The sequence below is a fragment of the Euwallacea similis genome, chromosome 20 (genome assembly GCF_039881205.1).
Source record: "Euwallacea similis isolate ESF13 chromosome 20, ESF131.1, whole genome shotgun sequence".
Lineage (NCBI taxonomy): Eukaryota > Metazoa > Arthropoda > Insecta > Coleoptera > Curculionidae > Euwallacea > Euwallacea similis.
Genome location: NC_089628.1, coordinates 1932154 through 1945950, shown reverse-complemented (window position 1 = coordinate 1945950; position 13797 = coordinate 1932154). Strand labels below are relative to the sequence as shown.

General features: G+C 37.4%; 4 protein-coding genes across 6 annotated transcripts in view; 1 reads left to right on the top strand and 3 right to left on the bottom strand.

Moving 5' to 3' along the window:
* Nucleotides 1-7102, bottom strand: part of LOC136415369 (maternal embryonic leucine zipper kinase-like) — a 101017-nt gene extending 93915 nt beyond the window's left edge. The window contains exons 1-10 of one of the 3 annotated variants that reach the window (XM_066399921.1): nt 6827-7102; nt 6593-6775; nt 6276-6536; nt 5047-5241; nt 4830-4994; nt 4534-4774; nt 3485-3539; nt 2265-2418; nt 1728-1831; nt 1109-1459 (exon numbers count right to left, since the gene is read on the bottom strand). In XM_066399921.1, coding sequence (XP_066256018.1) covers nt 1114-1459; nt 1728-1831; nt 2265-2418; nt 3485-3539; nt 4534-4774; nt 4830-4994; nt 5047-5241; nt 6276-6536; nt 6593-6775; nt 6827-7048 — 1926 coding nt within the window. In that variant the 5' untranslated portion in view covers nt 7049-7102 and the 3' untranslated portion in view covers nt 1109-1113. Of the gene's footprint in view, nt 1-971; nt 1460-1727; nt 1832-2264; nt 2419-3484; nt 3540-4533; nt 4775-4829; nt 4995-5046; nt 5242-6275; nt 6537-6592; nt 6776-6826 lie in introns of those variants that run through there. The other 2 variants (XM_066399920.1, XM_066399922.1) reach the window with 2 other exon arrangements.
* LOC136415594 (cysteine-rich hydrophobic domain-containing protein 2-like) lies at nt 5444-6060 on the bottom strand. Its single transcript, XM_066400233.1, has 2 exons — nt 5883-6060; nt 5444-5824 (listed from the first exon to the last, which is right to left on the bottom strand). The coding sequence occupies exons 1-2, from the start codon at nt 6005-6007 to the stop codon at nt 5527-5529; spliced, it is 423 nt and encodes a 140-aa protein (XP_066256330.1). The 5' UTR covers nt 6008-6060; the 3' UTR covers nt 5444-5526.
* A 630-nt stretch (nt 7103-7732) lies between the features above and the next one.
* Nucleotides 7733-10745, top strand: Rbbp5 (retinoblastoma binding protein 5). Its single transcript, XM_066399931.1, has 12 exons — nt 7733-7844; nt 7918-7943; nt 8180-8324; nt 8376-8499; nt 8558-8690; nt 8745-8926; nt 8977-9096; nt 9162-9355; nt 9409-9584; nt 9639-9737; nt 9792-9927; nt 10520-10745. The coding sequence occupies exons 1-12, from the start codon at nt 7826-7828 to the stop codon at nt 10597-10599; spliced, it is 1434 nt and encodes a 477-aa protein (XP_066256028.1). The 5' UTR covers nt 7733-7825; the 3' UTR covers nt 10600-10745.
* Tom40 (Translocase of outer membrane 40) lies at nt 10730-13490 on the bottom strand. Its single transcript, XM_066399932.1, has 4 exons — nt 13142-13490; nt 12583-13075; nt 12240-12427; nt 10730-12182 (listed from the first exon to the last, which is right to left on the bottom strand). Exons 1-4 carry the CDS (start codon nt 13293-13295, stop codon nt 12043-12045), a joined length of 975 nt encoding a protein of 324 aa, XP_066256029.1. The 5' UTR covers nt 13296-13490; the 3' UTR covers nt 10730-12042.
* Nucleotides 13491-13797: the final 307 nt, after the last annotated feature.

The following is a 13797-nucleotide window of genomic DNA, read 5'->3' as shown; positions in this document are numbered from 1 at the left end:
AAATGCATAACGAGCATCAGCACCCAGTGATGTCAGCCGTACTATTAATTTGTATTAATATTTATTTTAACAAGGAAACTCGTCGCATACCGTGAGAATTGTTTTAATTAACGCTTTTTTTGCGAAGCAATTGGGTACCACCGGATGATGATTCTGCCAGATTTCTTTCCTCTTGTCGAGTGTGACGCTCAATTTGGCGGACAAAGAACCGGAAAAAAGTGTTAGTAATACCTGTAGGAAGCCATCATGAATTTAGGTTTGCCACAATGAATTTGCAATGAGACTCGAGTTATAAATATATTTTTTTATTTGCTATGATGGGGGCAACAACCCTCGTTTATAGCACCTGTCCAGATCTATCATGGTCAGCTAAAAAGACATTTTTTGTGGGAGCATGTGGCATCATGTTTTACGGGCACCAAATAAATTCGGGCTCACCACCGAGGTACGTAGGTTAGAGGCAACGATAGGGTACTGCTCATTCATAAACCGATTGTAGAATTCATTCAGATACAAAATCTGCTTGTTATTATTTCGTCCAAAACGATTATTGGCTGCACTGCTAATTATGCAATAGGTGGGGTTAAACCAGCCCCAATTCTCGTCCATCACGTGCTTATCATATATCTACAGGTTATAGGTCTGATGGTAGGAGTTTTGCTTACCGTTTCCTCCCACTGTACAATCTCTTTGGGACTAACCCTTAGAAATAATTAAAACAATTATGCTGCTTAACGATCCCCCAAAAATGTTCCGATTGTTCGTTTGGTTAAACCGGGGAATGAGGTTTGTTTCGTAGCTTTATTCCCGCATCTTCAGGGCAATTCTGTGTCTGACTCTCCTAATCCAACAACGCACCAAAAACTGGTGCATTGATGTATACAGATAGGTTCCTGTAAAGGCAATTAACAGCCACAATTAGGAACATTACAACAGGTTAAAATGAAAAAAAAAAATGAAAATAAGGAAAATTAATACCTTTATTGCTAGAAAAACTTGTTAAAATTAAAGAAAAATACATGATAATACAAAGTTAAATGCGCGTGCCAATGTCTTTGGATGCTCATCATAATACACTCCTGAAGACTAATAAAGAACACTTCTCAACCTCCTCTACACCGCAGACTCCAACACTCCGTCCCTTCCTCTGGGGCTACTGAACCCCGTGGCAGTCAAAGCCAAGACTTGCTCGCACACCTTCTTGTAGCACCAGGAATCTCCTTTAAGCCTCTTACGTCTGATTCCCACGAGGAACCCCTTACAATTATCAGGGACACGTTGTGTATGTGAGGACGGTATTTCAGTTAAGATTCCCTGTTTCAGGATAGATTTGGTAGGGGTCAAGTTTTGCTTGGGGGCCAAGTGGCCCAAATTAGGGATGAAGCAGATTTCCAATTCGAAAGAGCAGCCACCGAACCGGTCGATAAAATTTGGGTCCAGACTGCCTTTCAAGGAAAAGCTGAAATCGAGTTTGGTGATTTATGCGTATAACAATAAGAAGCCTGAAGAATCTAACTGTTCGAGTAGGTAATTTTAAATCAAAACAAGAATTTATTAGCAAGCAATTACCCTCGATCGTGGACAATCAGATGCGATTTGTATGATTGTCTAATTAAACTCCTTAGGCCAGTATTTGCTATTCTAATGTATGCGTCGACGATAACTTCCGGTTAATACCGCTCGGTGAAGAAATTAAATCAGAGGCGCACTAAGAGACCACTACTTACCCTTTTCTTTTGCACATTATTCCTTTCTTTTCCAGGCTCTTGCCCAGTTCCGTGATCACCAACTCTGGATCGTGGCATTGAGTTGTGGAGACATTGCACAAGTCCTGAACCAGAAAATGTGTGAAAAGGCTGGTAAAAATCGTATTGGTTTCTATGAAAAGTTGGAAACGAAATGATCCCAACTGCCATGGAAGTTGCTTTTTTTTAAAGAAAACTCCTCATAAGTGGTCGAAACGGCATATTTTTTAGTCATTTTTAAGAGCTCGTATTTCGGAAACGCCTTGGCCGATTTTTGAGAACAAAATAGATTATTTAAGTCCGTTTCTTTTAGAATCATTCACGAACACTCATCTTGGGAAAAAAATTCTCAATGGGAAATCCGAACGATGGAGATCCTGTACCTCCAGTGGTCACCATTGGTGCAAATATGCGATACTCGAAAATTGAGTTTACCTTAATACGAGCTCTCCAAAAAAAAAAACGTTCCGCCTTTTTTTGAGTAGTTAGTACAATTAAAAAAAAAGGAATGCGTTATACCTTATTATTAAGAACAGCGGGCTCTGAAGTTACAGAATCCAGTGGTTTCTTCGGAGTCAACACGTGTCGAACCTTATACAAAGACCTCTCTAAGCTGCCTAACATTCTGCGTGCTGAGCCCGGAGTTTCGGTTCCAAGAGCAGCTAATTTCCTGCTAAATTGCCGGTCTTATTTTATCTCCCGTTTTAACTTCGATTTGAGGATCAACTGCTAGACAAATCAAGCTAGTTCTTCTCAAAATTTACCCCACAACGCAAAATAATATTTCCCCCTCCTTTCATCTACAGATGTTTTATTTAAAAATGTAAAAGTGGAATATTTCTAACAATTTTTGCCCGATTGAAATCGAATTTCTAACTCCAAAAGATAAAGCACGACAAAGTTTATTGAAAAGGTGAAAACCAATTTATATTTCATTTTATATGGATTTTTCTAGTAATACTGGAACGTCGCAACCCATAAATTAAGGATTTATTAATGTACCGTTACAGTCGTTCCTTTATTTGCCTTTTTTGTCCTGATCAAAAAACCATTTTAGCCATTGACCACCAACCAAAATAAATTAATATGCATTAAGATAAATTCTTAATCAAATAATGATAATGTACACTGGGTGTTCGAGAATTTATGTGACAGCAATTATATCAAAACTTTGTAGCGATTGAAGAACAGTTTAAATTCGAAAATTATGAGATGGAGGCACAGGTGTAGGCTGGACATAATTTTAAACATACGGGCTGAGTTGAAAAAGTGCATTCACCTTAACCATTTTTCTTTATGTACAGCCGCATTCTCCAAATTTGCCGCTCGAAGACGCCAAAAAATCGCATTTAGAGTAAAAAATTAGCCCCATGGCGTTAGTTTGGCCCGCGATTTACGTTTAGGATGAAGATAGACGAGACATAATTTCCGGAAATGACCCTACAGTTGTGATTCACCAAACCAACACGTTACATTCAATTCGCTCACATTTTAGTAGGAATAGGCAGTCCTAATCACGGGACGTAATCATACAAATTAGCGGATAGTCGTCCCTATCAATGGGCGGCACAAATTGCCCTCGTAAACACACGAAGCATACGAGCGCCCCCAAACCGTAAACTACGCCCTGGACCCAAACTGCCCCCTGTTTATGGGGATATGCTCGCGTAAATAGTGGTTTCGGACGAATTAGTGAATACACGCTACTTACACAGAAATTAGGGATGGAAAAAACTTACCTTTCTGGCGTTTTTGAGGGTGTCCCCTTGACCGGCGTGCATTTTTTCAATGGCACTGAAATAGAGAATGAAACGAGAACATTGTTTTGTCTGTGAGCATGCTCATTTGCAAATTATACATGTAGTAGTTCTTCCGGACAATAAACTAAATCCTTAACTGCGTCCGTAAATCTCAGGAATGGCCCGGAAGTTCAGTTAGTAAGAAAGTTGCAAGGTGTCGCAGTTAAGGGGCGAAAAGCTAAAATGGCCATTACATCGTACAAGCCATTCCATCGGCGTGCCTAGAGATGTGATTTGCCATTTTTTTGAGCACGGACCTGTATTTTTTTTCCGCCATTTATTTCCACCATCAAGACATTAAATGCAGAATCTGCAGGGTTCTTAAGTCCGCATTATAGTTTACGGGTTTTTACTTGCAATTTATTCCTGCAACTCTTCTTGCAGGCTTCGTCTTCTTCCATGTCCACAGCAGCTTCTGTGAATTTTCAATGCGGCAGATACAAATATTATAATTTGTACGATAGTCTCGGTCGAGATCAAAGATTAAATAACCACCAAGCAAATCGAGAAAATTTTGATATGGAAGAAGGCACCTCCTCGTTGGTCATCTAAATCTTCTCCATTTTCGAAACGGTTAGAGTTACAAAATTGATTATGATAAAAAAACGATAGGCGAATGAGCCTCTTATGGCTCTCTCAAGAAATAATTCTTTCCTATGAAAATTCTTGTAACAATATTTCCATAAAACATCCATTAAACGAACGAAAATGACACACTACTAGTTCTACATTAAAAAACCCGCCCCTGATCCCGGAACGTTCCTTAACGTATGTGACCCAGGGGAGCCTTATTAGTCCCCCAACTAATTTAAGAGTTGCAGGCTCGTAAAGAAAGAGAGGGCCAGCAGCAAAGACGTACGAAAGCGCCTCGTTTAAACTTTTAACAGCTCCACCTGTCGTCCGTTCGCCAGATTCATGCGACAACTTGTCCAGATTTATGGGGATTCTTTAATGGGGTAAGATTGCCCTGCAACATGGAAGAAACTTACCAGGAGATGCGTCATCCAACAACCGACTTCTGGGTCTTTTTACGGCTTTCCGGCCTACGGACTCGGAGCGAGTAGATTTGTGCTCTAAGAATGGTCCCGATGAAGGACTGAGAGCTCCGTTCTTCATTGTGGGGCTCACACAGCTTGGGCTTTTTAAAGCGTCGGTTAATTTGGGACAATATTTAACCGCATGGTTGGGGGTGACGTTCACGGGCAGTTCAATAAGGGGAATGTTTTGAGGCTAAAATCGATTCAGTTTTCTACAAGAATTTCAGCAAAAATTTGGCACTTTTTACCGCCTCAAAGGTTTTTGGAATTCTGGACAAATTTAATTTCAAACTTAGGCCGTTCTTTTTTCTATTCAGCAGAAGGAAGTAAGTCGACGTGTTGTAGTCAAACTTCCATTTGTTTAATTCAGTTCTTAAAAATGCCTCGTTGGAGTCCATAAATTTGGCCATAACCTACAATCATCCTCCAGTAACGTCGAAGATCCGCCTTGTATAAGAAAGGTACCTGCACACAGTCGCGATCTAGGCCACTGGGGATTTTAGATCTGAAATCAACGGCTTCCAAGACGCCTAAGGTTAGCCAAGAGTGGTCCAAAAGATCTGATATCTTTATGCGTTTTTTGGGATCAACCTGCAGCATTGCTCTTATCAATTTCCGGCTCTCTCTGGAGATGTAACGAGGCTCTTCATATTTTCCGTTCTGCGGCAAAAATTGGGGAATTGAAACCTAGCTTTATTTATAAATCTTTAAAAAAACGCGCTAATCACGTGGGCTAAGAGGGTTTCTCTTGTACAGTGTGAAGAGCACCGTTAGAGTTATCTTGGCCCCTTTAGAGGAGCAAAACTTTTTGTCACTCTATACCTACTAGAAAAATTATCCCGTCCATTTTATGAAGGTAAAAATAAAAAACTGGGGAATTATCTACTAAAACATTGCCAGAAAGACTAAACAGTTTTATTAACTAATCCTTAAGAAACACACTATTTAATCAGGTCCGATATCAGGGTCTTTCACAATAAACTCAATCTGCAAGCAATACTCAACATTTAAGTCAAAATTTTGCTTCGCCAGTGACCAGTGTAATCCTAAATTATGGTAAAGTCGTCCGTTCTCTGCTTTTAATAGATCTCTAACGCGGTTTCTGGTTCTTTTATTTAAAAGAACCACGGGGGCCATAGTGACACCAGCCGTACAAGGACAAAGAAAACATCCCATAATGAAAAATAGGAAATTCATTATAATCTCAGTGTCCAGCAATTTGTTAATTCTACGCACTGTAAACCTGAGGGTTAGAAAAAAAATTTTGCTGGTAATTACTATGGTTGGAAGTTTTTAAGTACCTAAATTCTTCAGGAGCCAATCTGGACGTTAATTTCTGAGGCAAGTCCAATCTGTAATGATTAGGAACTCCGAATAAAACTATAGTGCCATCCCCTCGCACCAACACCTCATTAAGTTGGGACATTTTTATAAAATATGTCAAAATATGGAAACATTCTTTGTTACCACAGTTACCTTTGAAAAACACCACCTAGTGGTATTAAATTGGGTCTAATATTAAGCAGATTAGTATTTAGGTAGGTATCTCAATTGATGATTTTTTTTTATAGAAAGAGACCCAATACTTACCATACAGCAGGGTTTTATTGCATAGAATGAAACTTAACATGTTTTAATCTATTACAAGTCTCCAGATTTCACCACAGGCTTTTAAATGTTTAAAATACACTTACCAAAATTTTTCTATACAAATTATCAATATTCAAGTCATCAAAAGGCAAACTCCCAGTTAACAGGGCATAAAGCAACACTCCCATAGCCCAGACATCCACTTCTTGCCCCAAATATTGTTGTCCAAGAATGAGTTCTGGGGCTGCATAAGTGGGTGAGCCACAAGATGTAAATAAAGGGTTCTCCATGCCCCCTTCAGGTTTAGCACAGAGACCAAAATCTATTAATTTCAGATTTTGCTGCTTATCTAACAGCACATTCTCCTGTAAATAAAAATTTTCACTGCTGCTAGCTGCAAGCAACATAGAAATTTCCTTACAGGTTTTAAGTCTCGATGAGCATATCCTAAGCTATGCAAATATGCTACAGCACTAACAATTTGCCTAAAGAATGTTCTACTTTCCGATTCAGTGAGCCTATTCTTTTCCACAATGTGATCAAACAGTTCCCCTCCGGAACAATACTCCATGACTAAGAAGAAATGAGTTGCTGTGTCTATGACCTGAAAGCTGGCATATAATGCTGACCCACTGGCTTCCAACATTAAATTTACTTGATATAGCTGGCAAATATTATTATGAGACAAGGACTTCAAAGCTTGTAGCTCTAATGTGACTCGATGCAAGTCATCTCCCAAAAATTTCTTATCCATTATCTTAATTGCTACCTTTTCTCCAGTGGCCAAATGGGTAGCCAATTTTACTTTAGCGAAGCCTCCGCATCCTATGGTCTTTTCTGTCTCATATAATCCCTTCAACGCGGAGTATTTTACCATTATTTGGCTTGAAAACTTGTGAAAAATTGAGATAAGACGGTCACTTAAAAGTTGAATCAAATTGAAGAAAAATGAAAGGTTCGATTTAAGGAGTCTTAGAAGGTCATTTTTTGTTGAATGTACTGTGGTTTTAATGCAGAAAATTATTATAATCGAATAAATTAACGAAGATCAAAGTAAATTGGCAATAATTTAAGGAAAAATATAACCTTCAAATAACGAATATTTCAAAATTTTAAATTTTCTTGATAGCTGTAAACTCTGTAGTAAAGGTCATGATCTGCTCACGTTTCTCTCTTTATTGCACTAAAGTAATTTTGCAGAGATGAAAGAAAGAGATACATATTCCTATTTATAACTTAAACTTTTGCTATCTCTTTTCTCCTCATGTGCATAGAAGGCAAAGGGAAGAAAGAGAAGACCTTATCTACATCGGTAACCAGTGACAACATCAATCAAAACCATGTGACTATGCTTGTAAACAAAACTTTTGCCAAAGACCCATACAATAACGTAATGTCAATAAATTATAAATATTTTTATTTTTATTATTTACCGGAGTTAAATTAATTATTTTGTTAAAAGTTTGCTGAATTTATTACGAATTTATGCCTCATTTCAGCTCTGCGTTTAATTAACATTTAATTTAATTTAAGATTAAAGTAATCAAACGTATTAATAGAAAGTCCTCCTACGGCTTAATCTTCAGAGATTTTTCGTGCCAATTTGTCGGAAAAGGGGGAGTTTTAAACAACCTTGGGAAATTGCATCTACAATATGAACTTGGAATTGCTAGGTAAAGTGTCTTTTATCAAACTACAAAATTTTAGTTCTCGACTAATGTGCTAACCAAATTCCCTTTATTGCAGAGTCTTTTGGTCAAAATTATCCAGAGGTAAGGCTGTATAATTGATTGCTTTAAGTCTTCCCTTCATTTACAAAAGTATCTAGAAATGCGACAATATATTTAACAAAATAGAGAAGTAATGTCCTTTCTTTTATTGTTCTTCTGTGTAACTTGCACCAAATCCTGTTAGCAGCCACCAAGGTTTGTCCCCTATTAACTTAATTGTTTTAATTGTCTGAAATTTTCTTCCACACTAACACCATTTAACCTCATCTGAATCCCAGGAATTTGATGGTGCTCTTGACTCCCAATCCATAGCTTTGACATGCGCTTTCAATAAGCGAGGCACCCTCTTGGCTGTTGGAAGCAATGATGGCAAGATTGTCATTTGGGACTTTCTTACCAGGGGAATGGCAAAGACAATATCAGGTAAGTTGTTCTAGTAATTTATCACATTTAGACTCAAAAACTTCCTTTCAGCTCATGTGCATCCAATATGCAGTGTCAGTTGGTCTAGGAATAGTTATAAAATTGCTTCAGCCTCAACTGATAACAATGTGTGCATTTGGGATGTCCTGACTGGGGAGTGTGAGCAAAAGTACAGGTAGTTTCAGCACTTTTTGAGCTTGCCATTCATTAAATAATGTGGTTTTATATTATAGATTTCCATGCCCAGTATTAAAGGTGCAATTTGAACCAAGAAATTTGGAACGATTATTGGTGTGCCCTATGAAACATGCTCCAGTGATGGTAGATACTAATGGGAGGCACCAAGTGCTGCCTATAGATGATGATGTAATGGAGACAAATCTTTAAATCATAAAAAATGTTAGTGAAGATTGATTTCAGGGTGATCTTAATATAGTTGCGAGCTTTGATCGGCGGGGAGACTATGTTTACACTGGGAACGCCAAGGGCAAAGTTCTAATTTTAGATGCAAAAACCTTGGAAATTAAAGCGAGCTTCAGGATTGTTTTAGGGTCCTCTAGTGCCACTGCTGTTAAAAGTATTGAATTTGCTAGGAGGGGGGAGTATGTGAAGAACTTTAGCTAGAAATTTTCACTGAACTATGCATTTTCAGTAACTGTTTGATAAACACTGCAGACCGAATAATAAGAGTGTATGATAGCAAAGAAATATTGGCTTGCGGCAAGGATGGAGAGCCTGAGCCTATTCAGAAACTTCAGGATTTAGTCAACAAGTAAACTGATTTAATCATTAGGAATTTGAGTTGGTCGAATATATAAATATATTTTTTTTAATTAGAACAATGTGGAAAAAGTGTTGTTTCTCAGGAGATGGTGAGTACATTTGTGCAGGCTCAGCGCGAATGCACTCCCTGTACATCTGGGAAAAGTCCATTGGGAATTTGGTAAAAATCCTTCATGGAACTAAAGGAGAGCTTTTGGTTGATGTAGCTTGGCATCCAGTGCGGCCTATTATCGCTAGCGTATCTTCAGGTATAATTATGTTGACAAAATAGTTGAGAGGTTTAAGAACGATTATTAATCAGGTGTAGTAAGTGTTTGGGCTCAAAATCAGGTGGAGAATTGGTCAGCGTTCGCGCCAGATTTTAAAGAATTAGATGAGAATCTGGAGTATGATGAACGGGAGAGCGAGTTCGATCTTGACGACGAGGATAAGTCTGTAGCGAGTGGAGGAGATGATAAAGAAGATACAGATTTAGAGGTAAATTTTTGAGAGCATGTGGAGAGTACAGGAATCCTTGTTAATAACTTACAGGTCGATATCTGTCAAGTCGAGAGAGTAGCTGCTTTCTGCAGTAGTGATGAGGAGGACGAAAACACTGACTGCCTTCAGTTCCTTCCAATAGCACCTGAGGTAGACGCAATCATTCTTTCGATTCCCTTTACACACCACTTTATATTTCAATAGATTGAAGATCCGGAGGACAATTGGACTCCAACAGACACTAACATTCCTATAGTTAGCCAGAATACGGGTCCCCCACCGGCCAAAAAGAGAAAATACAAGTCCTATGATATCCCCCTTGAGCACTTACCTGAAGGAGGTAACTTAGCTAAATGAGGGTAGTTTTAAAAAGTAGATAAATATATCTATTTTCCATCACCGTGTCAGTAGAAAATTCATGAAGAAATACCCAATTGATTTTATTTTGATATACAACCAATACAAAAGTAGTAAACAGTTAAATCGTTGTTTGTCAGTGATGCAATAGAGATTAGTATTGGAGTGTTCTTTATTGCATTAGCAAAATAGCGTACTTTGAGGATTTAGCTTAAGTTTTATTCATATGTTTCTAAAATAAATTTTTTTTAGTTATTTTTGCCTGTTTATATTTTTGTCTTGAATTTTGTTACGTGACGTGATTTTGGTTTATTATCTATAGTGTAGTTGGGTGGCCGTGTCGTGATAAATGTCTGTGTATATTAACTGCAGTGCTGGACAATTAATAGCGTATTGTCCATCAATGTAGGTATATAAATAAATACCTTTTTGTGCCGAAACTCTAGGTAAAGGCTGATGGCAGTTCTATTTGCATGAAGCCTATGATATTCCCATGGTTTGGACAGGGCCACGCATGAGGTCTCGCATACTGGAAATTATTTCTTGTACAAAAATGTGCCTCCAATTTTTTGCAGAGGTTCATCCCTTGGTAGGCGGTAAATCTAAGGATAAACTGCCCGCTGGTCTAAAGAAAGCTGGAAGGCCTAGGAAATGAATATTGTCAACTCTCTGAAAACATTAATTATGTTTGTGCTCGTACGATTTTTAATTCAACGTGTTTATCTGGAATTTTTTGGTATAATTAATTGTGATTTTTCATTTCATAAATTTACATTAATAAACAGTTGTTTGTCAACAATATATTTTTGTCTATTTTACAATAGGTGTGTAAAAAAATGATAACAAAACAACTTGAAAGTAACACTACTTGTTATATGAATCACCAACACGTTTTTCTAAAAATAATATAAACATAGAAAACGGCACTACGGGATGAGGCGGTAACGCAAAATTGAATGCAACTTTTCTCCCTTCTATCCAAGATAATTCACGCGGATGTTTATGGAGGCGAAGTGGAAAATTGATGGATTAAAGAAAAAACAGATGATTTCCATTGCTGTTCTGCTTAAGTTGCCATCCAATGGAATATAGAGCATGTGAGACAAGAGAAATTATGAAATAGGGAATATAGAATATCAAACCGTCAGAGACAAATATTTTATTTTCTTAGGCTGTACCATGATTACAATGTTATCAGTTTTTTAGTACAGCACCATATAGATAGATTTATAGATATCTCAGTACAGATTATAATACTCATTGTTATTGTAACTATTGCACAGATTTTGACAAAATTGTACAAGGTGTTTCAAAATTATTTTAAAAAAACACGTTTTAAATGAACTTTGAACTCTACCATGAAAACGAATAAGTTAGTGGTACTCCGTTGTCCATTTTATTCTTGAATCCCCTCTGTTTCGAAAATTAACGATTGTATTAAAAGTCTCACACTTTTATCTATATCATTACCAGACTTTATGAGGTTAGAATAATGTGAAAATAATATATTTCCAGGAAATTAATTTTTTACAGCAACTAAACCACACATTCAAGGCACATTGCTTTACCGCCTCCGCCAAGTACCACACGTGTTGATCGTCCATAAAAACCATTAAAAAAGTGTAAAGAAATATAAAATAGTTAATTACTTGTAGCTTAAAATGCCATTCAATCATTGGTACTCATAATGGTGGGTTTATGCTCATCTATCCTCTACATCTTTGACCGAGCGACAACCAAGACTCAAAAGTTTTGGAGAAGTACTCTGTTAAAGATCGATTTCAGGAAAAGAAAGGCAACATTAATATATCAGACGTTACAGAACGTTGAATCTCTATACAACAAAAAGTACCAACGAGTTGCCATCGCATTTAGGTCAAGCCAATGACGTAAAATCGCGTGACAATGAAGCTCACTCTGATTGGTATCATCTGAAATCATAGATCATACATGAGCATAAAATCACATTTGCAGAAAAGCTTCATAATTTGAAAAAAACAACTTTAATGTATGCAGGTCCAAAGAACAATTTATTTAAAATATGCGTCTGTATTAAGAAAACTACTGCCTTCGGATGCACTACCCTTCTGAATTCATTTTAACCTATTATCACACCCACTCCTACTCTAAAATTATTTTTCTGATGGTTCATCAGTCCGCTAATAGCTAATGTGAAGGGCAAAGGACTTAATTTCTTTTCTAACACTGCACCTACTGACCAGTTAGAGTCTATGTGACCTGAAATCCAGAGTTTGTTTACACTAGCAGATGGTATTTCACCATAAAAAAAAATACCTTTAAAAGCTACTTCACTTTTAGGCAGATCAACTTGATATCCAATAGATGCCACTGATTCTTGGATTCGGTTATTGGCTTCAAATTCAACACCTATTTGTAACTGCTTACTAGCTTTTTGGTAGTAACATAAATGAACTCCTGAGACTCCTACTGTCCCAGACAATTGATAGTTTTCTGTTGTGTATCTATAAAAAATTAACTATGGTTAGATTTTTTTTAATACTGAGCTTAAATACTATTGTCTTTCTAATGAAGAAGGGAGAAAACTTTAAGATTTTATTAAAAAAATAAGTTGATTTAAGGTTTAAAGTAAATAGACTTATACTCAGTATATACTTACTTTGCAGCTGCACTTAGCAAAGCAATTTCTCCCCCAGGCACAGCAGGCCCTCGTTGGTAAGCCAACTCTGATCCCAAAGCCAACTTTGGAGTTACTGCTTGTAAATAGTGCAACACAACTACCCCCGAATTGTTAATAATGTCTGGATTTGCCACTGTCATACTCGCCGTGTAATCGCTCCCTTTATAATTTAGTGTCAGTTGAGCAACTTGGAACTTTGAGTTTTGTACTTGTGCCCCAAATTTAGCATTTATTTTAGGCTGAAACTGGTGTATGATTGAAGCATTTAAGTTTCCACTAGGGTCTATATCTCCTAGCAAAATTGGATATGCTTCACTTGGGGATATCTGCTGAGTTCCTACATATGTAGCTCCAAACCGATAACCACTAGGGGTTACTGAGCTCATGTTTATTGTATGAGTGATTTGGAAATGATTGCTAAGACCTCTAGAGAGCATTATTCGGGCTCCTTCGAAGCATGTGGGATACACGTCTATAAGATTTCATTAAGTTATTTTAAATTTGCCCTTTTAGGTTTTATAGGTTATGTCTCTCTTACTTTTGCATTTTGTGTGGATTTCCTCAAGAGGTCCGGGGTTTTCGATGCTTTCTTCTTGGGTAATTTTCACCTCTGGATCGACTTTTTCTTTGGGAAAAGCAGCACGCGGGGGTGGTGGTGGTGGTACTGCTGAATAAGCTTGTACATTACCCATTTTTTTTCGTAAATTCTTAACTAAACACGGTACTAGTAGTCAGGAATTTGTGTGGAGTAGTTTCGGTGACACTGGCCGCGAGATTTTTAACAAGTGTTAACAATGATTTACTAATCTAAAAAGGAAATCGTTAATAAATCTCCACATTTTCTGAAAATTTCGGAAAATTCGGCTGACACAAGAGACATGTCAAAACCATGGCCTGTCTGTTCTGTCGATAAATGCAACATTACTGCCATCTAGTGTGTATTACCAGAATGACTAATTCAAAATAGGAAAATTCAAATATTGCGCGTCGCCTTCTCGTTATTTTCAATTAACAGTATCTCAAATTGATCATCAGCGTAAGAAATTGTATTCAAATTATAAAAAATCGTTCTTTAGCTCAGCTTATGAAATCTTTTTCTCTGATTATGCAACTGTGGCGGTATTGAGGGTTGTCTGCATTAAGCGGCAGATGTGCATTCTTTTTTACAATCGGGAAACTCCGCTCTCTTCGTGG